The following is a 26211-nucleotide window of genomic DNA, read 5'->3' as shown; positions in this document are numbered from 1 at the left end:
TTTATGTTGCCTCCATTTCATCCTCCCACATCTTCCTCTTGGCAATTCTTTGATTGTTGGGCTATTACCCCGAGATCTGAGGCTGGACAAAAGCTGAGAACAAGTAAGTGGTTTTGGGAGAAATGACCTAGCATTGTACAAATGTGAAGGACTATATTCTTTTTATTTCTATCAAATAGGAATTACTCCAAACAATCTGAAGCCTCTTAAATTTAACAGAATGAATAATGAGATCTACACACTGAGACACAGTGCTGTGTCTTAAGATATTCTCTAAAATGTGAACCCTCACCGCCCTGAGTCAAGCTGGGTCTTTCATGATAAGAGAAAAAAAAGGGAGGTCTCATCTCATAAAGAAGAAAGAGAACATGCAAAGGCACAGAGGCATGAGACAGCATGGGTGTGTGAGAAAATGTGTCAGAAACATAGAGTACAAAATGGGAAATCACTGAGAAGGAGGTTGGGTTTGTGCTGAGACCTGGAATCCCATGGTTTGCTGTCATCCCCCATGCTGCCACCCAAGAAGAAGCTTTGTTTTCATTCCTCTTCTCATCTCACTAACTCCTCGGAGAAGCCACAAGGACAAGGGCATAGGATGGAAGAATGGGAACCAATCCAGAGTTATAAACTAGGCCATGCAAGAAAGAGGTAAAACCAGTATTGATAAAGAAAATTGAGATGAGGAAGATGTACCTTTTCCTTCCCAAGGTTCAGGAGTCATAAGACTGAGTGTGGGACCTTTGAAAGGAGGAGTGAAGAGATTATACTAGCAGAAAAGGGATGAGGATTAGGTACTTTGTACATGAGAATTAACACTTATCCCAGGGATGTAGGGCTCAAGAGGGTAGAGGAGTCACCCTGAGAGCCAGAGAGGAAAAATGGGAATCTGGCTGCTTATTGTTTTTTCTAGGCTCTAAGCTTAGGGAGAGAAAAGGGGCCAAAAGATGCCTTTTAGCTTTTCCAGTCTAGTTCCCCATGGATGCAAAAGAGACAAGGATTTGGGTCTGGCAGATGAAAGTTTTCATTGTGCTGTCTCACACAGGAAGTGAGGAGCCTGTAGCAGCATCCGCTACTATCCAGCACTACTGTGCTAGCCACCTTTGAGCAATAAATGCCATCAGAGAAAAGCCTACAGCCCTAACAAAAGGGAGCATCACTCCCTTCAAGCAACCAAGGTCATCCGGAGGCAGCTGCCTGAGAGAGTGGGTTGTGTTTGCCAGCTCTGATCTACAAAACCTTAGGGCAGCTCCAATAACCACATTTAGGCTCAGGTCAATCAATACTTTTTGTCCTTTAGTTGATGTCAGGCTTTGTGTTGGACCCTGAGGATACAGAAAAAAATGAGACATGGCCTCTACCCTTAGGGAGCTCACCATCTAGGACGGGAGATAGTCATCGAAACAGGTGGTCAAAACAGAGCAGCAAGTCCTAGGACAGAGGAAGCACAGGAATTCCAGCAGCTCATGGTAGGACAAGTAACCCAGTGTAGGGAATCCAGGGAGGTTTCTCAAAAGGGAGATTCATTTTCCTCCTCCTTTTCCTGCTTCTTCAATGGGATTGAAAATTTCATGATCTATTAGCCAAGTGAAGAAGGAGAGAAGGTCTTCTAAGCAGACAGAAGAGCATGTGAGGGGCCTCAAAACAGTAGGCTGATTTGAGCATGGTATCCATGAGATGGGACAGGAGGCTAGAGAGAAAAATAGCACCAAACAGTAAGCTTCCTTTTATACCAAGCCAAGGAGTGGGTCAGAGCATGTTATACAGAAAATTATCTTTGAGGAGGGATCTCAAGAAATTAAAAAAAAAAAAAACCCACACCCAAACAAAACTAATTTTATTTCCCACTAATTTATGTGGGACTTTTAGAAGGGGGATATCCCAAAATAAAACAACTCCAATAACTTATTCTAAGGTATCATAACTTAAAAAGAGTGTAAATAACTCGTTCTGAATTTTAATAGCACTTTGTATCTTCCTTTTAGTGCTTGTCACTTTCTGGTTGGGAGCATAATTATCTATGTCTTACCTCTAGTGGTTTATCAACTCCCTCTGAGTATGAATCAGGTTTTGTTCAGTCATACTATAAAGGTTTAGTGCAACTTAGTCTGAATAGGCAAGGTACCCGCAACAGTGCCTAGCACATAATAGATGTTTGATAACTATTTCATGGTATTATGGTGTTACATGATATCAGAGCTGAAAGACTCTTAAAGATATTCTAATCCAGAGCTCCTCAAACTTGGCAAAGCGTCTAACAAAAGTTATGGACTCCCTTCCCAGAAAAAATCACACATGGAAAACATTTTACGTATAATTTCAGGGACTACCAGGCCCAGAGGGGTAAGGTTAACTTACCCCAAATCACGAAGTTAATAAGTGGTGAAACCAAGGCTAGAACACAAGTTTCTTGGTCCCCCGTTCAGTATTCTTCTTACCACAAAGGAACAATTTTAGTAGGGCTGTTTTCTTCTGGGAGGCTGCCTGATACAAGCCTCAGATGTAACAATGCTCCTTTCATGAAATTCCTTGATATAAGGATGATGCTCAGGAGAATGTGGCAAGTTTAGTGGTTTCTGAGGCCCAAATATAGTGGTAATGGACCTCTGCCAAGGTGAGAGGGGCAATGGGAGATGTGCATGGTTGTGTGGAAGCATCAAACTAAGCCAAAGAACCAAAAAAGATGTTGAAATCTCCCCAAGTAGAACAGCAAATCTTTCTAACTGTACTGTTTACAGGAAGTGATAAAATCATGACTCAAAGCCAAATTGTCTGACTTTCAAGACAGCATTATGTCCATCCCACCACAAAGTCCTCTGCAAATGCACAAAAATATAACCACCACAGACGCAATCCTGCAGCTGGGGTCAGATAAATAGGCTAAATAATCTTGTAATGCTCAGAACTAACTCCCAGTTATCTGTGACAATGAATTCAAGTAACACATACATATTTTCAACCTGCAAATACTGTAAAAATCAGCTATTTGGCTGAAAATGTTAATCCACCTCTACTTGCCAAACTAAACTGAATGTATCATTTCCATCGGGAGGTCCATATGGAACTAAGTACTAAGAAGATATTTTCTTTAAGTATCACAAATAATAAAACTAAATCATTTGCTTTTCACTGTGATAACATGGCCTAGAGACAAGATTGGGAACTGGTAAAAACATCTCCACTCTGGATCACATTGAAACTAAGTAACTGAAGAGGACTGAAAGACGACCCCCAATCCTTTTTAGCTCTAATACTATCCAATCTTTGCATATCTGATCTTTGAGTCCTTGCAAAAGCTGCACACTATCCTTTTCTAAAGGACCCCTATCCTCTTTACCTCTTGTGCTTTAACTAGGTGCTTGTATCTTCCAATGCCGTGGGTGGGCTTTGACCTGTAGTGCCGACTGGTACTCAACAGAATGCCACCTAGAAGAGAGAAAATAAGACAAACCTGTTTCAAAGCTCTGCCAGGGACAGACAGCTCATACGTGAGGAGACAAATTTTCCACTGTGAGATGGAATATTTGAAGATAGCAGGCCTCTTGTTGGTTTAAAGAGCCAGAGCTATTTCTTGATCTTGAGCTGACACTGTTTACCCCCCTTTTCTCTCCTTTTGGCCCCTGGACTATATCCAATCCCCACTACCCATGTTTCTTTGAGAAATTCTCTCCTGCTAGATCCACTGGTGGTAGGGAAAAGAATACATTCTCACAGGGCTCTCATTTTCTCTTGTTCCTCAACAAACAATAATCCTTTTGAAGTTTTCTAATAGGGATTGTTTACAGAAAGAGACAGGCAGCAAATATAACTGGAAAAAAGACAATCACAGATTTCCACTAAGTTTTAAAAATCATCTAATTTTCTTTTTTTTTGTGTTGATATGTAACAATCTCCAACAGACATTGTTAAGTAAATAACAATAAATAAAAACTAAAACCTAAGCTACAAAACAGTGTGTATGTAAAAAAAATAGGATCTCTCTATATATATTCATCGTGGTAGGCCCAGAGATGTGCCACCCAGATCCCCTTAAAAGAAGGGCTTGCTGATATATACATATTCTCCTTTATTTCTCATTATTTTTATCTTCATTTACAAATAAAGAAACTGCAGCTTAAAAAAATAGAAATTGGCCAAAGTCATCCAGCTAGGAAAAGGCAGAACTGCATTTTAAACCCAGGTCTATCTGACTAAACAGCCTGTGCTCAGAGGTGTTACAACATCTGAATTTCAAGAATACCAAATCTAGCTGGACTTGATCTTTCCCAGATCTGATCTCAGTTCCTTATCTCTACCCTTTCACTGGAACCAGCCCTACACAGCTCTGCTATGTCTATGTCTCTCTTGCTCACTCTCCACCTTCTGGAGAAGTACTAGTCCTAGGTTCTGCTCCCTTTCCTCCCAGCTCCTGTAGTCCTGCCCTCATCTCCCCCGGGGCCACTATTTTGTGGGGACCTAAACACAAAATGATGTGGAAAAGTCTAATGACGTTAAGCGAAATGTTTCTTAAGCTTCTCTTTTCTAAAATGTGCTTCCAAGCAGGTCTGCTCTGTGCCAGGCCAATCAAGAGTCATAGCTTCAGAGACCTTCCATACATTTATAATCCACACTATTTCATCAGGACAGCCCTGGGATATCATGGATCACTTCCACAATATTCATTAGTCCACATTTACTATTATATGCCAACCACAGTATGGATACTGGGACAGTTACAAAAATGACTAAAATATGCTACTTTCCCTGAAGACACTCAGTGTGTACTGGGGAAGGACAACAGGAAAGCAGATAATTACCTTATGAAATACAAAATATTTTCATGGAGATGAGAGCAAGGAACCTAGAGGAAGGAGCACCTAACTATGCCCGGGGATGGATAGAGGGATGCAGGGGAATAGGTTCAGAGGGGTAACAGCTGCATTCTTGAAAGAGGAGTAAGAGTTTACCATACAAGGAAGAAGGAGGCATTTTTGGCAGAGGTTCCCAAAGAGCACTGTACATAACCGAGGTATCTTCTTGGCCACTGTCCCAATTGACCCTTTGAGCCTTTGGGTTCCAGACTCTGCAACCTGGGCCTCCACCCAAGGAGATGATATTCAAATCCCCTTGATGGGTACACAATCATCGTCAGACCAGAGCCTTGAAATTTAATCTATCCAACAAGATTTTATTATAACCTCAAAATATGACCTCTTAAAAACACTGAACTCTCCAAAGTATATTTATTCATTCAACAAACATTTATTATTACCCACCAGCGTAGCCAGCAACAGTTAAACCCTCACAACCATGTGAATGGCACACACTAGAGTTGTGCAGTGTACAACCAACCTAATATCCATGGCAAGCTGGGTTGGTACCAAGCACTGCCCTAGAAGCTGGAGAAGCTATAATAATGGACAAAGAGAAAGTCTCTGAAATAAGGAACCTGTGGTCTAGTGGAGAGACAGTAATACCAATGCAAGGTGATAAGGGTTATATACATGGGAGGAGCGCTAAGGTTGGACTTGTGGGGTCAGGACAGGATTCTTAGAGCACGTGGGTTTTAAATAAAACTTGGTGGATGACTAGGAGTTAGTGAAGAGAGAAGATGGTCTGGAGAGGGAAAGAGCCAGAGAGAGAATATCAAGGCAGAGCATGAGGAGCAGGGTGGCAAGAATGAGTTTACAGAAGCTCAAGGCAAAGCTTAGGAAAGCTTAATCATTGAGTACTTATGATGTGCCAGGCACCGTGCAAAGATCTGGCGCTATATCAGGGGTCAAACCCAACAAAACTCTGTTTATGAATCTTACCATCTAGGAGGAAGAAGGAATCATTAACAGAGGAAGGAACAGTCACAAAATAAATATAAAATTACCAATTGCGATAAATGATAAAAAGGGTTATGGCAATACAATCAGTGCATCTGTTTTGGATTGGAGTATCAGGAAAGGCTTCTCTAAAATAAAAATGACATGTGAACTGAAATTAGAATTCAGAGGAAAATGGTAATAATGGTTATCCCCCAGGAGAAGTGGCTAGGCACCAGGAAAGAGAGGGAGACTTACTGTTAAATTTATATGCTTTTGTGTCTTTTAAAACTTGTTCCATGTACATGTATTATCTACTAAAAAATAAATAAATAAAATAAATTGAGACCTGAAAGGCAAATAGGAGTTTGTCAGGTAAAAAGATAGAGAATAAATGTTCCAGGCAAAGGGAACAGCATGTGCAAAGGCCCCAATTGTGTGTGTGTGTGTGTGTGTGTGTGTGTGTGGTGGGGAAGGGGGACATAGCTTGGTACATTCAAGGAACAGAAAGGCTGTCAGTGTGGCTGAAGCAAAGTGAGAGGGGCTTAGAGTGCATCAGAGATGAGAGCAGTGGGTCAGAACCCACCACTTTGGGCCTTGTTAAGCATTGGGATTTCACGCTGAAGAGTCACAAATGGGGAAATTATATGTCTAATACATTTTAAAAAGATCACTTTGGTTGTTGTGGGTAGAAGAGTGTGGGGAGGGGGAGTGTGGATGGAAGTTCAGGCAAAGATTCAAGTGGTAGCCTTGGCTGAGGTGTTGCTGGTAGGCTCCCTGTATCCACACTGCCCTTTCTATTCCATCCTCTAGAGCTGACAACTTAATCCTTCTAAAACACAAACTTATATTCTCTTTCATTAATGCAACCATTTGTTCACTGCATATATACAATTTTTTAAAAAGGACTTACAATGTGCCAGGCACTATAGTGGCACCAATGAATGAGACAAGGAAGGTCTTTGCCATATTTCAAAATGTTTGATGTTTTTTCACTGCCTAAAGTTCACACTCCTTAGGTAAGCATTTAAGAACTTTTATTTTATTTTATTTTATTTTATTTCCTTCTCTTTTTTAATTGAAGTATAGTCAGTTTACTATGTTGTGTCAGTTTCTGGTGTACAGCATAATGTTTCAGTCATATATATATGTACATATATTCCTTTTCATATTCTTTTTCATTAAAGGTTACTACAAGATATTGAATACATACAGTTCCTTATGCTATACAGTAGAAACTTGTTGTTTATCTATATTATATGTAGTAGTTAGTATCTGCAAATCTTGAACTCCCAATTTATCCCTTCCCACCCCCTGCCCCCCACCCCCCAAATCTGGTAACCATAAGTTTGTTTTCTATGTCTGTGAGTCTATTTCTGTTTTGTAAATAAGAACTTCGATTTTATAATCTAGTTCTAACCACTTCATGTCCTCACTCTCCCTCCTCCAGGCCTTTAAAACCTTGCTCTTCAGCTACAGAGCTACATTTGCCATTCTGTATAAACCATGCAGTTCTCATGCCTCTGTGCCATGCTGGGTTTTTCCCCCTGCTGGGACTGCACCTCTCTGTTGATATCCTTCACAGCCTCCAAGGTCAATGTCTCTGTGCTGCCCTAAATTTACAAACATCATCAAGAGTTTACTTTATGGTTATAGCTCTCCCGTGCCTCCATTATATAGTAAAATATTTTCTGTAAGTTAAAAAAACAACTCAGATGCCAGTCACCATCTTTAAGTACACAGAAACTCAATCACCCACCAGGGTTTCAAATAGCAGAATCAAAAGTTATCTTTGAGATAATGACACATCTTAGGTGAAAATGCCACTAATGCTTGCCTCAGCCTGTCATTTACTGGAATTCCTTGGCAAGGAGGCATTTTCAAATTCAGTTTGGGGCAATTCCTATAATTGGAGCAGCTGGTTAATTAAAAGGCTGGTTCAGACGACTGTTAAACCAAGCATTTTCCCCTTTAAATGAAAGGTTTTGGTCAAATTACCAGTGGTTAAACTGCTTAATTAGCCAGTTGTTTTAATTATAAAATTTACAACTTTGAAAGCCTCTGATTTCCGCAAAGTTCAAATGAATTTTTCCCCCTGCTTGTGTCTTCAAGCTGGTTTCCTGCTGTCATATTAACATTGCAGCGTCCTGAGAGAAAAGGCAACTCTTTTCACAGAAGAGACAAAATCCCAGGATTTTCAAAAGGAATCTTTGAAAATCTTTCAATTAGCACCATTACAGAATGTAATCAGGTACTGAATTCTCCCACAATTCTTCCCTTTCCTTTACATATGCCAGAGCCAACTGTCCTTCAGTGTCCCTGTTTACTAAACTGGGAGCTCAACCCATCAATCCAGGATGGGGATAAAGAACTTTAATTATTTCTCCTTCAAAAATTAGAACAAATATTTCAAGCAGGGATATGCAAGAAAGAAAGAGGAAAAAATTGGGGTAACCCCAGCCAAGAATCTAATTAAAGGATATCTTCTCCATTCAATAGGCTACAAGTTCCTAAGGGCAGATATACCCCAACACCTGGCAAACAGTATGTGCTAAGTGTTGTTTTGTTTTGTTTTTAAGTTCTAGAGATATTTTACCAAGACAATCTGCAATGATTTAGGCCTGGCAGCTACCTACTTTTTTCAAAATCTCTTTTCAAACTTCTTTCAGTTTTTCTGATTACACTGAACTTCTTGGACTTGAATGTACCATGTTTTGCTGACTCCATGTTTTTTGCTCATACTATAATGTCAGGAGTCTGAGTTCCCTTCATTTAACCTCCTTAGACCTCTTTATATCTTTTACTTCTACCTCTCCCTGTATATTTAAATCAGTAAGAAAAAGATAATCACTACTATCAGGCCCATCCCTTAGGGAGAGCAACTGGCCCACATGAGAATACAATGGATAAAAAAGAACAAGGCACTGCTTCCTACTTTTCTTTTCTGAACACTATTATAATTCAATTTTGAAACTTCTGACTTTAAAGATATCTCAAAGACCCATGAAAAATGCCAACAAAGCTGTGTCCTTTCAAAGAGAATTACCTTGGCATGCTGACATTAGTGAGTTAGTTACCCTGGGTCTTGGAGCCTTCTAGGCATTGAGATTCCCTGACTACAACTGAAAAATGGATAAAGGAAAGGATACATGGCCAGTAAATATATGAAAATATGTTCAACCAACTAGTAACCAAAGTCATACAAATTACAATACAAGGGTCAGAAATTTTTAGCTTATGATATTAGCAAATACTAAAAAAAAAAATTTAATGTTGATGACTATATAATCAGGGATTCTGAAATACCAAAAAAAGTACAAAACGGTGCAATCTTTCTGAAGAGCAATTTAGTAATACATATCAATAGCTTTAAAAATGTGCATTTCCTTTGACCTAAAAATTCCACTTTTAGAAATGTATCCTATGTAAATAATCACACAAGGCCACAGGTCCTAATGTACAAGGATGTTTATCATCATGTTGTTTATGCTGCAAAATTTTGAAGAAAACTTAAATTTCTCCAATCAGGAAACTGAGTAAATTGCTATTATCCCCTACCCCTCTTCTCAAAAGAATCTTTTTTCAACAGCATTTAACATGCCCTATTTGATCCAGCTTTAAAAACAAAACAAAAAACTACCTCAGAATTAGTTAGATATCAGATATTAAAATATACTACAAAACTATAGTAACCAATAGTATTAAAACAGCTTGGTACTGATATCAAATATATAGACAGATCAGTGAAATAATACAAAGTTAAAACACAGTCTAGATCTATCTGGAAACTTAATATATGATAAAGGTGACATTCTCAAACCTATAGGAAAAGATGGATGTTTCAATAAATGTTGAAACAACTGCCTACCTATTTGGGGGAAAAAAACTGCATCCCTACCCACTGCTAATTCCAGATGGACCACATATTTAAAGGAAAAAAAAAATATCAGAAGATAGTATGAAGGATTAAAAAAAAATTTTTTATGAAGGATTTTTAAAAATAATCTTGGAGTAGAGAAGATCTTTCTAAGCTTTCTAAGCATGAAGCAAAATCTAGAAATCAAAGATTAATAAACTTAGCTATATAAAACTTTTAAACTTCTACCCAGTAAAAAACACAAGCACAAAAGTCAAGGGATAGATAACTTTAAATAATACAAAGCATATATGATAGAAAAATGCTAATTTCTTTACTACATAAAAACTATATAAAAAGTTCTTACCAATCAAAAATGAAAAAGCAAACAATCCAAAAAAAAATAGGCAAAAATATAAACAGGCAGTTCACAAGAAAAGAAAAACAAATGGCCAAAACAATATGAAAAGATGACAAACTTTTTCAAGAAATGAAAATTAAAATGTGACATAATTTTCACAGCAAAATAATAAGATGTTTTGTAAAACCCAGTTTTGAGGAGAAAATAGAAATGTAAATTAATACAACTTCTCTGAAAGGCAATCTTACAAGCCTTACCAAAATTTTCAATTTACAATCCATTAACTCAGCAATTTTAATTCCAGGAATTTATCTTACAAATATATGGGAACAAGTTTATAAAGATGTATAAAAATGGTTGCTGCAGCATTTTTTGAAATAGCAAAAACTAAAAACAACCTAAATATCCAGCATTAAGATAGAGTCATGCACACACATAATATATATGTTCATATATGCATTAAACTTTCCTGAAAAATACATAAGAAACTATCAGGGGGAGGGTATAGTTCAGTGGTAAAGTGCAGGCTTAGAATGCATGAAGTCCTGGGTTCAATCCCCAGTACCTCCATTAAATAAATAAATAAACCTAATTATCTGATTACCCCCTAACCAAGGGGAGGAAAATAAAAAGAAACTGCTATCAGGGCATACTGCTGGGAAGCAAGACTGGGAAATAGGAGAAAATTCAACTTTTCATTACACGCTCTTTTGTACAGTTTATTTCTACCATATGCATGCATTTAAAATTTTTAATAGTTGATAATTTTAATACATTTTTAAAAACCTTCCTCAGAAAATACATGGATTCAAAATGAACTCTGTCTCTGGTTATAGGGTAAGGGATGAGACCAAGACTAGGAAATAAAAGGGTCTTGAAAAAAATCCTTATTTTTCATATACAAGAAAAAAAAAAAGTCCAATAAAATGTTAATAATTGCCAAATATGGATTTGACAAATCACCTTTAAAATTTTAAAATAATTTTTATATCTTTCAAAATTAAAAGTGCAACTAAGAGAAAAATAACAAGTAATAGGGTTGAAACAGATTGAGATTCATGGAATTAATCAGATTGAATGGACATTCATTTTGGATAAAATACTGTAAGAAAAGCCTTAGCCTGGTAGATGATGGACATGAAAGGCAGATCTGGAATAGTAGCAATAATAATAATAATAGCTACCTTTTTTGAGTACTTTACATGTTTTATCTCATTGAATCTTCAAATAATTCACTGTAGTTTGTACTATAATTCTCATTTTTTAAAGTGAGGAAGCCACGCTACGGAGAACAGTTAAAGGTCACAGAAGGGTATGTGGTAGAGTTGGAATCCAAACTTACTACAGAGCTCTTGCTGTTAACCACTTTATGTTCTCATCCATTGTACTATTCCACATGAGCGGTAAGGATTTGGTCCCAGCCACTCTTCTCAAAGATAAGTTAGGCATCTTCCTAGACAAAATTATGATAGAGTGATAAGGGTCACTTACATCAGGAAGACTACATCAGGACATAATTGCTCACCTGCAGAACAGATGGGATTCTCTCCTGAAGTTCTGAACCTAAAAAGAGGGAGACAGTATGTTGAATATAATTAGACAGCCACATTTTATTTGCACAGCTACCAAAACCTGTATGCTTCTCATTAAGGATATGCCAATGCTACATATTTCCTTATTCTTTCCTTCCTCTCTTTCCATAAACATTATTAAGTACCAACTATGTGCCACACAATGTGTTAGGTCCTGAGGATGCAAAAGTAAGTAAAATGTCTCTATGGTCTAGCTGGAAGAGAGATATGTAAACAATGTGAGCCACGATATAGTGCTGATCCAGAACAAAAATATGTACAAGATTTGGTGGCATACCAAGGAAAATGTGGTCATTTCCACCAGGAAGGCGAAACTATTTGAGCTGAGTTTTTAAAAATGAAGAACTTGTCTTGATTATTTAACCTTACAGGAAAAGCATTCTAGGCAGAAATATGGAAGTGGCACACCTGGGGAACAGCGAGAAGGTGGATGTGAGTGGCACTTAAGCAGCAGGGAAGGGGACAGGGTAAAAGAGGTAATCAGGGGCCAGGTTATGAAGATCGCATCCACTGTGCTAAGGAGTTTGGTCTTTACTCTGCATAGGCAGTGGGAAGGTGCTGGCAGAATTTAAGCATGAGAGTGATATGATCAATTTTCAGTTTTAGAAAGTTAACCCTGCAGCAGGTGAGCAATGAATGGGAAGAAAGGAGACTGAGGCAAGAGAACCAGTGAAGCGGTTCTTGCAGTAGCCTTGTATTATTAGAACACGCTCAGGGAGGATGGAGAGGAAGGGACAGCAGTGAGAGCCAGACTGGATACAGAAGCCAAGAACATGGAGGAGAATAATATGGCTGTTTGGCTAACTAAGTAATTAGAGTATTTTAGTTCAGCATTCTGAGAGGCTTTGAAACTGAATTGTGGAACAAGTTAGAGACAAACAGATCTATGATTAAGGGCTGACTCCACCATTTCAAAACTGTGACCTTAGGCAAGTTGTTATATATACCTATCTCATTTTTAAAATGCAGATAATTATATAACTTCATGGGACTGAAAATATCTTAAACTCTCTGAGCCAGTTTCCTCTTTTGTAGAATGACAATATTTATATTCATTCTGTAGTATTTTTGGAAGATTAGAGAGGACATATAAAATGCCTAGCATGGTGCCATAGTAAATGCTTATTGAATAGCTGATTGATTAATGACAGAAAAATAGATTAAGATGGAAAGGAATAAGAGGAGAAAGGCTTCAATAAATATAAAGGATTAAAGAAATCATCCAGGCTCATGAGTGCCATGTGGTCCAGGAAGATATACAATTCACTGTGTTACATCATGTGGCTGCCACACATAAGATAGTCAGTGAAAATCTGTAAAATAGAGAAATAATTAAACTACCAAGTTCATTACTATCTAGAGAAAAACAATAGGAAGTAGCATACTGTATATGCAGAACAGTGAAAAAAAAATTTAAGGTTTGAATCCTAACTTTAGCTCATATCAGCTGTGTCATCTTAGAGCAATCGATTAACCTCTCTGGACCTCAGTTTTTTATGTATAAAATTGAGATGACATCACCTGTTTTACTAGGTCACCATGATGATATATTCATTCATTAAACAAATATTAATTTAATGTCTATCTATGTGCAAGACACCATTCTAGGCCCTAGGGATAGAGCAGTAAACAAAATTAACAAAGTCATTATCCACATGATGCTATATTCTAGTAGGTTGGCAGGGAAGACAAACAATAACATATGTATACATGGTATCAGATGGTATTACCTGCTATGAAGAAAAATAGCAAGATAAGGGGGCAGAGATTGACAGTGGGGAGCTATTTTACATCGGGTAGTCAGGAAAGGCCTTTCTGATAAGATGAAATTTGGACACGAACTTGAATAAAGGGGACAAGTCATATAGATATCTGAGGGAAGAATGTGCAAAGATCCTGGGGTGGTAGAATACTTAGATCATCAAGAAAAAGAGAGGTAGCCATTGTGGCTAAAGCTGAATAAGTAGTAGTATACAATGAGGGAACAGATTATGTAAAGCCTTGTAGGCCATGATAAGGATTGTAGATTTTATTTTGCATGAGATGGGATACCATTGGAGAGTTCTGAGAGACAGAAGTGATGTGACTAACCTGACTTTAAAAAAATCACTCTGGTTTTAGTGTGAAGGCTAGAAGACAAAAGTAAAAGCAGGGAGACCAGTTATGAGCGGAATGAAGATAGTAACGTAGAAAGGATGAAGAGCTCGTCCCCAGCAGTTTAGCAAAACTGAAAGCATGAGACCTGAAGCGAGGTGAGAAACAGTGTGATTCCATATATATTTCAACAGCAAAGCTGACAGAATTTGTTTAAGAATTGGATGTACAGTGAGAGAAACAACAGTGTCAAGGATAACTCCAAGGAATTTGTCCTGAGCAACTAGATGAACACAGTTCTCATTTACTGAGAATGGGGAAGGAGTAAAATGGCAGAGGAGATAATGCTTGAGACGCTTAGAAAATACACAAGTGGAGATGATGAAAGAAAAATGCTGTGCGACTACCTAGCAGAATGCAAATATTAGCTGTATTTAATTACTGTTATTAATATCCTTACCTTAAGAGGGAAAAGGCTTGCTGAAAAATGGTATTGTTCCTCAGACACAGCACCTATGGCAAAACAGCCATGTTAGAACAACCTTAAGCATTAAGCATTCACAAATCTCCAAGTACCTCTTGACAAAAAGGCTAGAAACCCACAGTACACAAACCAAAATGGATCCAAAGGCTTTTGTCTAGCAAAGAAGCTGTCCTACAGTTAATACCAAATATGCAAGCAAACCAAGGTCATCTTTCCTATTCTACCCACTACAGAAAATGTTTGAAAAACAGCAGCCCCTTTTTCAGCTGCTTTAAAAAAAAAAAAAACCAAACAAACCCTATTTCCCATCTGATTTACTTCTTCTAATATCTATCAACAACTATTATGCATGTACCAAGCATGGGCACTATGCAAGGGGTGTTCTGAACTCTTCCCTAATTCTCAAAACACTGCAAAGCAATTTTACAGGTGAGGCAACTGAAGCCCACAGAAATTATGTTCCAAGAAATTATAGCTAATAAGTGGCTAAGAGGACTGTTTCATTCCAAAGGCTATGCCTCTATTACAGCACACTGCCAATAATAATAATAATAATAATAATAATAATAATAATAATAATAATAATAATAATAATAATAATAATAATAATAATACCACCAACATGAACAGAACAATAATGAGAGGAGCCAGATACAGTGGCAGCTTCCCTCTTTAAGCTTTCCCCCCAACAACCCAGTTTCTTCAATCTCACTCTGCCCTACTGGCATTCACTCAAGAGATCAGTGGTACAGCTTTACTAAAGAAGTATTAACTTAGAGATCTTTTTATAAAGTAACTAGGTAACAAACACTAAATATCCTTAAGGTCCCACAGCATAAAGGGAAAATCCTGTCCATGATGGGTAACAATTTCAGTTCCTTTAACATGAATGTGTAAAAAGCCTATTATGTGTAAAAGCCATCAAAAACAGAGGGAAGTCCTGAAGACCTGTCATAAACAAGAGGAGCATAAGGACACATGAGTCTAAATGCAATATAATATCCTGGATGGGATCCTAGAACAGAAAAAGCACATTAGCTTAAAAAAAAAAAGAAAGAAATACGAATAAGTAAGGATTTTAGTTAATAATAATATATCAATATCAGTTCATTAATTATGAAAAATGTACCATACTAATGTAAGATAATACTAGGGAAAACTGGATATGAGGTATTTGGGAATTCTTTGTACTATCTTTGCAACTTTTCTGTAATTCTAAAACTATTCTAAAATGAAATTTATTTTTAAAAAGCCTCTTATGGGTCAACTACTATGCTGAATATTAAAGGGAATATAAAAACAAAATGTAACAGCATGGACGAACTGGAAACATGCCAAAGGAACAGGCAAAACCTATAGAGGAGGAAAGACTAGTGATTACCTAGGGCTGGGGGGTCTGGGGAGCTGGGGATGACAACTAAAAGATATAGGGTTTCTTTTTGGGGTGATGAAAATGTTCTAAAATGGACTGTAGTCCATGCTTGCACAACTCTGAATATACTAAAAACTGTTGAATTTTATTCTTTAAATGGGTGAATTGTACAGTATATGAATTATATAAAGCTGTTTAAAAAAATGTAAGCACAATCCCCATCCTATAGGAGTTCTAAGGGCTGGAGGTATGGACATACATTTGTATCAAACAGCAAAGCATTACCACATGCATTATATGATAAAGTCAAAAAGGTGGTACAAACAACAAGCATCTCTGGCAGGGAATCTAGGTGTTGATGGCCAGGAGAAGTTCTCGGCTTTAGGGGTGTTACAAATATTGCTGAGAATCTGCCAAAGTCATGAACTTTCTCCCCAGATAAATACATATAGACAGGGATATACAAAAGTTAGCCACTCTCCTTTAACAGAGTCACTGCAACTCTTAACATCACCCATAGACCCCTATGCTAAACCAAGAGATCTTCAGGGGCAAAGGTTGCATCATCTTCCTCTCTGGTACACTGTAGACAATCAAGGTGGTTTTAGTAAATAAATAATTAGAAAGAAATGATAGAAAGAAAGAAACAAAGAAACAAAAGAATGAGTGATAATCATTGCTACAATTTACTACCCATATTTATTTTGTTGAGTACCTACCATGTGTCTAAATCATAATTCCCTTATGGGATAAGTATTATTATCCCATTTTACAGTTGAGGAAACTAAGATTAAGTAATTTACCCAAAGTCAAACAGCTACTATCAGAACAAGCATAGGATCTTAGATTTCTCTAACTCCAAAGCCTATAATTTTCCTACCATTCTACACCCTCTCTCCCATAAATCAATGTGTTAGTGCTTAGGAAATCAGGGGGGCAAATTGACCAAATTTAGGAAATATATCCCAGAGAATGTGAGGTCACAAAAGTTGGGAAGGATATGAATAGATAGAAGGAAGGGCAAAGTACATAGATGATCCTAAAAATCACAATTAAATCAGATACTAAAAGACTTTGTAAAATATGTGTACAATAGGCTTAACCTAATATCGGTCAGCATAAAAGACAGAGTAGGAAACTGGGAACCCCAGGAGATAGAAGCTCTAGCCAGCTCCCCCACCACCAGTCACTATACCTTGGCTAGTTATTTTCCCCTCTCTGGAGTTAGAGCAGATGACTCTGAGGTCCCTCCAGGCCCAAGATCTATCAACCATGACTAACAGAATAGAAATCAGAGTGAACAGTATATATTCTTAAATGGGTCACTTCATACAGAAGAGGTATTGGATGAGAAGAAGGATCTAGATGAGACTGATTTTTTCCTCACTTTAATTTTTCAGATTTCTGAGTCTTTACAATAGCTATGGACTTAATTATCTAAAAGCAAGGCTTAAGGGTTGACAACTTTCTGGAAGACATTCAAATTGTGGCGTGAACTCTCCCTTTCAGCTCTGGGAAGTGTGCTTCCTCTCCCCTGCAATCCTTGGCATTATTTATCAAGACAAAAGTAATCTATTTTGGGACTGTATCCACAAATATTCCCTCCTCCAGTCAGCAAATGAAGAGTGGCTTGAGCTCTGAAGTAAATGGAAGAGAAGGCTGGTGACGCTAGTGAATGAATGAATGAGGACACAGCTACTGCAGTGGGTTACAAAAATACTTGTCCCATGAGCTCGGGAGGCAGGAACCGGGAAAGGACTACACAGCTACTTAAGAACTGAAGTTACAGGGCAAAATCTATAGTGTGTGAGTAGCTTCAGACACCAAAGCCCTGGGGTGGGTGGTGACAGCAATGGGAAAGGGGCCGGTGAGGCAAGCAACTGAGAGCTGTTTTATTAATATTAACAGAATATATTTGTATATTAACAAACATTACTTAAAATAGCATTGTAGTATAGTATCACTTATTGAGTACATTCTTTGTGCTAAGCACTTTGCATGTACAATTTCCATTCATCTTTACACCAATCCTCTGTCAGAGGCATTGAGATAATTGCCTCTATTTTATAGAGGGGAAACAGAGGCTTATGTAAATTGCCCAAAGTTACAGATTTGGTTAAGAATTCCAACCCAAGTCTGACTGAATCCAAAGACCATGTTTTCCATTCTGCCATGCTAGCTCCCAAAAGAATAATATCAATTTAATATCAGTACTAGGAATAATAGCCTCAATAACCCTACCATTTGTTGAGCACCTGCTATATGCCAAACATCATTTCCTCTAATTCTCACAACCATTCTGTGAAGTAGATATTTCTACCTCCATTTTACTGTGAGGAAACCAAAGCTCAGTGTCTGATACAACTAGCTAGTGACTTAGCTTGTGGTCTAGCTGACCTTTTCCTAAGTTCTTTCAAAATTGCTTTTGTTTGCAGTTTTTTCCTTTGGCCATTCCATTCTCCTCTGAATATGTTTAATACATTGACTATCAAAGTCTGGCTTTGCACTGAGTCTTTATGGCAGTTAGGAACACAGGTTATAGATTCCAACGGACCTGAGTTCTAATGTCAGCACCTCCATTTTACCAGCTGTATGATCTTTGGCAACTCACTGAAGAAATACTTGGCCTCACATACTGTATGATTTCATTTATATGAAATCATAAGAACAGACAAATCCATAGAGACAGAAAGTAGATTAATGATTACGAGGGGGTGAGTAGAGGGAGGAATGAGGAGTGACTGCTTATGGGTACAGGGCTTCTTCTTGGAGGGATGAAAATGTTCTGGAATTAGATAGTGGTGATGGCTGAACAACTCTGAAGACCCTGAAAACCACTGAATTGTTCACTTTAAAAGGGTGAATATCATGGTATGTGAATTATATCTCAACTTTTTAAAAAATGAAATAAATATCTGACTTCACAACATAACTGCCAGATGACACTTCTAGGCAACGGTGAGCTCTGTTAGGCCCAATTCCCTGACTTCCCCCAGGCCTAAGTTCTGTTTCAGAATACCTATGGTCACTGAAATGTAAGTCCAATCCCCTACTGTCTCCCCAACTCTCATCCCCATACTTCTCTGCATTCTCTCCCTCAATCCAAGACCCATTGCTTCTCTCCCTTCCAATTTTCTCTAGGTCCTCTGGAACTCAAACCATATTCTCATTTTAGGGCCTTTGCACATATTCTCCCCATCTAAATTCTATCATTCTTTAAGCCTTAGTCATGTAACATCCTCAAGAAAATATTCATGACTGCTCAGACTTACTTGAATCCTGCTGTTACATACACATATAGCACACAAAATCTTTCTTTTGTGGCATTTATCACAATTAGTTAAGTAGTTATATGTTTAATTAGTCTGTCTCTTTTGCTAGAAATATAAGCTCCACAAAGACAGGAAATTGCTATATCCCAGCATCTAGCATATTCTCTGGAACACAGCAGATGCTCAACAAATATTTGCTGATACAATTAATAAATCTCTCCAAACTTTATTTCCTTACCTCTAAAGAGGTTATAAAGATATTTACCTCATAGAGTTGTTGATAGGATTAAATCAGATAACATATGAAAAGGACTTAACAAGTGCAAGGCACATTGTTAATAGTCAAATTCACAGCAGCAATGATAATAATGGTGATTGTTCAGCTCCTTATTTATTAAATAACATGTACCTTAGTGTGTGACAGTGCTGAAGGTACAAAATAGAAAAATAGCCCTGTCCTTCAGATCTAGCAGTGAGCAGGAAATAGCCAACTTCTTTATCATTTTCCTGGACTTTTGGACTTCCTGCCTGTCTAGGCACTCTAAAATTTGTGTCTTCCTATTTCATATCTTTTTATATCTTCTTAATTCATGTCTGTTGGTTTGTCATTTGCTTCAATCCTCGCTGCTTTTTGTTCATATGAACTCTGCTCCACCTTGGCCTTCAATGTTTTCTCTTGAAAACACCTTACTATGAAGTCAGTCCCCAAGATTGCTCCTTAAGGGCTGGTAAGGCTGGCATACCTTTTGTGATCACCATCTATCCCTTAACCATTTCCCTGTGGTTCAACAATATGGTAATCCCTGAGAAAAGAATGGTAATCTCAGGGTGCACGACAACCAGATCTGAGCTTGACACTCCAGGACCACCTAGTTTCTGTGCAAAGTGACTCAGCAGATGACTTACTACCCATTCCCTGTGCATTCTGACTTCCACAGATACCATTCTGCTATCTTGAGCAATTAATATGTTTTCTGGGGTCTGATGACTATCAGCATTACTGTCTTAATCAGATCTACATGGCTTTACAACTTCTGTTGATCCAAAGAGATATGTGATTCCACCAGTTTTATTCCAGTAAAGGTGAGCTTCTCACTCATCTAAAACTTGAGATGATTATAAGCTAGTAACTTCTTAGGGTCCCAAGAAAAGAGCACTGAGCTAAAAGTTTGAAGTTCTAGTCCCAGATCTACTATGTACCTACCATATAGTGCCAACATTTGTTCATTCACTTATTCATTTAATATTTATCAAGTATTTATTATCAGCCAAGTACACCATAGGCTGGGTACATACAGACATGAAGAAAATTAACCTCCCTACCCTCAACTTTTTCTTTTTTTTTTTTTCCAATTTTATTTTTTGTTTGCTTTATTTATTTATTTTTACCTGAAGTGTAGTCAGTTTATGGTGTTGTGTCAATATGTGGTATACAGCATAATGTTTCAGTCATACATATACATATATATTCATTTTCATATTCTTTTCCATTATAGGTTACTACAAGATTTGGAATATATTTCAAGTTTCTCTAATGAGGAAAATAGATATACAAATTACTTATTACATTGCAGTATGAGATCAGTATAATGAGTTATATAGGTTACAAAGAAGGGAAGGACTGACAACTGGGAAGGTCAAGGGAGGTTTTCATTCCTCATTTCACAGATGAGGAAAACCAAGATTATTATCAAATTAGGGAGATGTAAAAAATAAAAAAAGGAAAGGCAGTAGAGTCTTAGGAGGGGTAGAAAATCCAGGCTCCAGTCTCAGTACCATGACTTAAGAGACTGTTGACCTAAGTAAGGCATTCATTGATTCAGGCATTCGGTGGCATATTTGAGAACTTACTATGTATTAGACATTGTACCAGTAGCTTCCATCTCCTCATCTGTTGTGTCTGCCAGGATTATCTCATAATATCATGAAGATCAAATGAAATTATGCAAATGAAAGCACTTTATTAACTGTAGAATAACATTGATATTCCTATTTGTATAGTCCTTCACACTTACAAAATACTCCTACCTTACATTACCTTCTATAATCTTCAAAACAACTCTGCATGATAGGCATTGTCATCTGCATTTTACAGGTAAGATAGTGAAGCACAGAGAGGTCAAAAACCTGCCTAAGGTCACATAGCTAGCAAGAGATAGAACACAGGTCTGATGAAAATTCCATGTATTTTTCTTATAAATAATATAAATGTAAAGTATTAACTAACACTTCCAGACAGACTGAGAAAGTATGGTCACAGGACTGCATATGATTAGGTGCCAGAAGATAATACCAGCTAACAGTTCAAAAAATAACCAAGCATTTTGGCTAGAATGGTCTGAAAGGTTGTAAGGAAAAGATGAGAGCTGAGCTGGGCCTTGAATGATGGGGCATTTGGACAGGTGGTAGAAAAGGTGAGGGCATTCCAAGTGAGAAAGCTCCACAAGATCAAGGATTAGGAATTCAGCATTTGGCAAATAAAGTAAGTACTAGTAATTACTTTAGGGGCAGTCCCTGAATATCTCTAGGTTTGTTTCCTTAAGGTCTCAAACCTCACTTCATCCTTAATGAAATAACTCAATGTTGTTCACCTTAGCCAGACTGTGAGAATTTGGCTAGACCTGGTGAAAGGATAACAGAAAAAAAAAAAAAAAATCAAAGTTTCAAAAGTTAATTGTTAAAGATGGTCAGATTGGAAGCTCCATGCTCCTGGTCTAAGAGATTTGATCTGAGGAATGCTGAAAGAGAGAGATCAGTTTTCAAAGAATACTGGTTTTGGCCATTCTAGATTCCTGAAAAGTCCATGGAAATCTGTCATTAGGCCATCACCTAAAGATACAATGGCATATAGGGCCCATCTGAGTCTGATGCCACTGTTCCCTTCCAGGCTCCTTTTTTAACTGACTTTACTCTTGCATTCTGCCCTACTGTTTTGGCCAGATAGTGGCTCATGCGGTTTTACTGTAGTCACTTAACTCTGGTTTTGTAAGTAAAAATGTAGTTTATTATTACTCTTCCCTGTCGCCAAGCAGCCTCAAATTCCCAAAATGTTCAGCAAGTTAAAACAGCATTCTTAAAAAAAATTCTGAAAGTTGATGACTTAAAGCAAAAATAAAATGACCTATTCAAGGTCATATATGTTATTAAGATCTATCCTGTAATGATTCCCATTGCGGGGCTCATCTCTTTCCAGACCAATGGACCGCGAGGGTAGCGCGGTGGGGGTGTGGCGCTCGGGTTAGCGCAGCCGAGTCGGCCCCGGGCGGAGACAGGGGAGTTCAACGCTCTGACTACAAGGCGCCGCACGTGCTGCCGGGAAGAGCCTTGTTCTCGCTCAAGCCTCTTACCCGGATGTTTGCAGCGGCGTGATAGCCCCGCGGCCACCTCCCAGCTCTGCTCTCCTCACCACCTCCCCTGCGCCCAGCGTGCGTGGAACCTACGTTACCTTTCCCAGAGCTCCGTTCATCTCTTGCTGCTGCGCGGCCTGTAATTATGCCAGCGAAGATCTGCCCAAGAAGGCGCGTCCCCTGAACGTTTGAAAACACTGACGGAACGGACTCGATCCGGTCCAGGAACAATATCCGACCGAGACTCAACTCCCGCAGCACGTTGGTTCCGGCAGCTTCTGAGACTCAGTGTCTAGAAATCCCCTCAGACTCTGCCCTCACTATAGCTCAAGTGTCACCTTCACTGTCATTTCTGCGGGCAGAATTAATTGCCATCTCAGTGTTGCCCCACTACTTTACACACAATTCTGCTATTTTAAATGCCACACTGTGTATTCATTATTTGTTACTTTCTCCCACGTTTGCGAATTCCTCAGGGACTGAAATCCTCTGATTAATTCTTTCTAGCGTCTAGCACAAGACATGGAGCTCTGACTTCTAACCTCTATTTAAAAACTGAGTGACCCTAAGCGAGCCTTTCTGACATTCAGTTGCCTCATAATAATTGATAATAACTATTTTTTTCCTGAGTGGCCCCTATGCACAGTGCATTACACTCAGGGCATAGCTTAATTTATTCCTCATTATAAACCTGTTAGATATTATCACTCGATTTTACATATAAGGGTATTTCAAGAGATTAGGAGACGTATCTGGGGTCAACCGAGGCAGAGTTGTTTTAAACTCAGTCTTGTTTATGCAGTATTCTTCCTCTGACATACCCCTTCTCACATGAGATAATGTCACTGCACACATTAATTTACTTATTTTACATACGTCAATCATTTACTTAGCATGACTTTGTGCCAGTCCTTTGATTGAACCTTGGGAACACAGATATGAATATCACATGGTCCCCTGCTTTAAGTGGTTCATAGAGGATCGCATTAAACTAAAAGTCTTTTGCGTAGTAAAGGACACAATCAACAGAGTGAAGATACAATCTACAGACTGGAAGAAAATGTTTGCAAATCATACACTTGATAATGCACTTGGTAATATCCAAAATACATAAGGAACTCAACTTGATAGCAAGAAAAGAAGTAACCCGATTTAAAATTTGGCAAAAGATCTGAAAAGACATTTCTCAAAAGAAAACATAAAATGGGCAACAGGTATATGATAAGATGCTCAACATCACTAATCATCAGAGAAACATAAAACAAAACCACAAAGAGAAATCACCTCACACCTGTTAGAATGGCTATTACCAAAAAGACAAAAGATAGCAAGTATTGCCAAGAATGTGGAGAAAAGGGAAAGCTTGTACACCTTTGGTGGGGATGTAAATTGGTACAGCTCCTATGGAAAACAGTATAAACAGTGTATGTATAATATAATATTACAACAGCCTTTAAAAAGAAGGAAATCCTGTCGTTTGTGACAGCATGGGTGAACCTGGAGGACCTTATGCTAAATGAAGTAAGCCAGGCTCAGAAAAACACATAGTCCATGATCTCACTTATATGTGGAATGTAAAATAGTCAAACTCACAGAAGCAGATTACAGAATGGTAGTTACCAGAAACTGGGGCATTGGGAGGAAGGGGAGAGATGAGATGTTACTCAAATTTTACAAAGTTCTACTTATGCAGGATGAATAAATTTAGAGATCTAATGTACAGCATGATGACTATAGTTAATATTACTACATTGAATACTGGAAATATACTAAGATGGTAGACTTCAGGTACTCTCATCACAAAGCCAACTATATGAGGAGATGATATGTTAACTAGCTTGGTTGTAGTAATCATTTCACTAGATATATGTATGTTAAATTATCATATTTTACACCATAAATATAAACAATTTTTAAGTGGCTCATAGAGATTAGTAGGGAGGCCAAGTAGTAAACAGACAATTATAAAGCAATGAGGAATTTCAGTTACAGAAATATACACATAAAACTGTATATAAACTCTGTCACAAAGTCAACATCAAGTGAAATAAATATGCAGTTATTTTTATTGTTGCTGTTATTATTGCTGCTGCTACCATTTTGTTATTATTATTTTATTCTTAGCAAGGAAAATGTGTAAAATCTGGTAAATATGAATGGGTCTTCAGTAACAGAAATTTGGCTGTGTTGTCAGAAACCCTGCCAAGATAACTTATTCTATTGCTTTATCAGTCCTCCCCATGATGAAATTACAAGGAACTACAAAGGGCTATGTAGTTAAATCTATGTCCCCCAATGGTAGCCCTTAACCCCCATGGGGAAGAGTTGCTAAGAGACTGTCTAAAGAGACAAACTCACAGGTGAGTGATGCACTGAGCATAATGCATTGCACATAGTGGCCACTCAAATAAAAAATAGTTATTAACAATTATTATGAGGCAATTGAATGTCAAAAAATTCACTTTGGGTCATTCAGCTTTTAAATCGAGGTTAGAAGTAAAATCTCCACATCTTGTGCCAGGTGCTGGAATGAAATAATCAGGCTTTTAGTCCTTGAGGAACTCGCAATCAAACATGGGAAAGAGAAAGTAACAAATAATGAATACATAGTATGGCAGATGAAATAGCAGAATTGTGTGTAAACTATGTTAATTTTCCTGGAGAAATAGCAGACAAGTCACATCTCTTCCACCACAGTGACTGGTATCTAAAAGCTGTTCGGATTTTAGAATTGAATTTTTAAATAGGAAAAAAAAAAAAAAAACCAAAACACTTCAAGTTCTTAGTTTGTGCCCAGTCAGATCTTCACAGTTATATGGATTCATTCAATCCTCCCAGTAATCCTGAGTAGCTGGGGATCATTACACCCATTTCATACCTGAGGAACAGAGGCATGAAGAAGTTATCTAGTTAACATAAGTCACACTGTAAATGATGAGCTGACTGATTCTAGCATCTGTGCTCCTTCTGCTCTATAGGACTGCAACTGTAGGCTTCATAAAGGGCAGGTTGGCTAGGTCAGAGAGTTTTTCCCTTGTCTAAACAAAGTAAAAGCAATCTGGTAAGATACAGACTCATGACTGTGTCGGTCATACACTCTGAGGAGGGAGGAAGCTGAAGGGAAGAGGGAAAAAGAAGAAAAAGGGGACAATTAGTTCTACAAATCAAAGTACAAGTATTCCCAAGACAACTAGAATACTTTAAAAGATCAGGAATCAAGGACCCAAAGGGAGGTGAAATCAGCATATATGGATGTAAAGACACTTTAGCAATATCCAAGGATGTATTGGAATCTATATTATTAATGCCAAGCTCTGTTGGTGATGTCATGTGTAATAAAGGAATATGAACTTACTGAACTTCCCAGAAGGACACTTTCACACAGATGTGACAAATCCTCGCATATCCATTATTCTGTAGCTTCTCTGACTTATTTTTCCTCTAGCCTCTAAAACTGAAAATTCCCTTGGGGAAACCAAGACACAACTCAACACAGGCCTCTTTTCAGGTACCAAGGCTCCTGCCTCTTATATATTATGAGCTTTCCAAGGTAAAGGATTTGTCTCTGTGTCTCCAAAATCTAGTCCAGTGCCTAGGCCATGGTAATATGCATCTGATGAATTGATTAAAATCTTCCTCTTCTTCTTTCTCTTTTTTTCTCCTACCTCTAACCCGTCTCTACAAAGGCATCTCTTGTCTGCATTTTCACAAGTGGCACAGTATAAAGATGGGAAAATACGCATAGAATCTAATCCTGCCTCTGCCATTTACTCAGTGTGGTTTTGAAAAGTGGGGAGTGGTGAATGTTTGAGGAACTTCAAGTTTAGCTAAACTGTAGATATAGAAAAAAAAAAGTGGTGAGAAAAGAGACTAGAGAGGCAGAAAAATAGTCAAATTGTTAGATTCCAGACCAAAGGACTGAGGAAGCTTTGACCAGTCAGGAGCCAGTGAAGAGTGAAGAATGGAGGAGAGTATGGAGCCGGGGAATCCAGCCAGAAGACTAAGGGAGGAATTTTTAAACTGGATTCCCAGTTTATTAAAAGGATA

General features: G+C 38.0%; 1 protein-coding gene across 1 annotated transcript in view; it reads right to left on the bottom strand.

The window, feature by feature from the left end:
- MRPL48 (mitochondrial ribosomal protein L48) overlaps positions 1–22403 on the bottom strand; it is a 41389-nt gene extending 18986 nt beyond the window's left edge. Inside the window, exons 1-4 of the mRNA XM_006181595.2 lie at positions 22263–22403; positions 14150–14202; positions 11529–11566; positions 3335–3423 (exon numbers count right to left, since the gene is read on the bottom strand). Of these exons, the coding sequence (XP_006181657.1) occupies positions 3335–3423; positions 11529–11566; positions 14150–14202; positions 22263–22283 (201 nt within the window). The 5' untranslated portion in view covers positions 22284–22403. The remainder of the gene's footprint in view (positions 1–3334; positions 3424–11528; positions 11567–14149; positions 14203–22262) is intronic.
- Positions 22404–26211: the final 3808 nt, after the last annotated feature.

Source organism: Camelus ferus, chromosome 10, assembly GCF_009834535.1.
Source record: "Camelus ferus isolate YT-003-E chromosome 10, BCGSAC_Cfer_1.0, whole genome shotgun sequence".
Taxonomy (NCBI): Eukaryota; Metazoa; Chordata; class Mammalia; order Artiodactyla; family Camelidae; genus Camelus; species Camelus ferus.
This window is presented reverse-complemented; position numbering and strand designations above follow the sequence as displayed.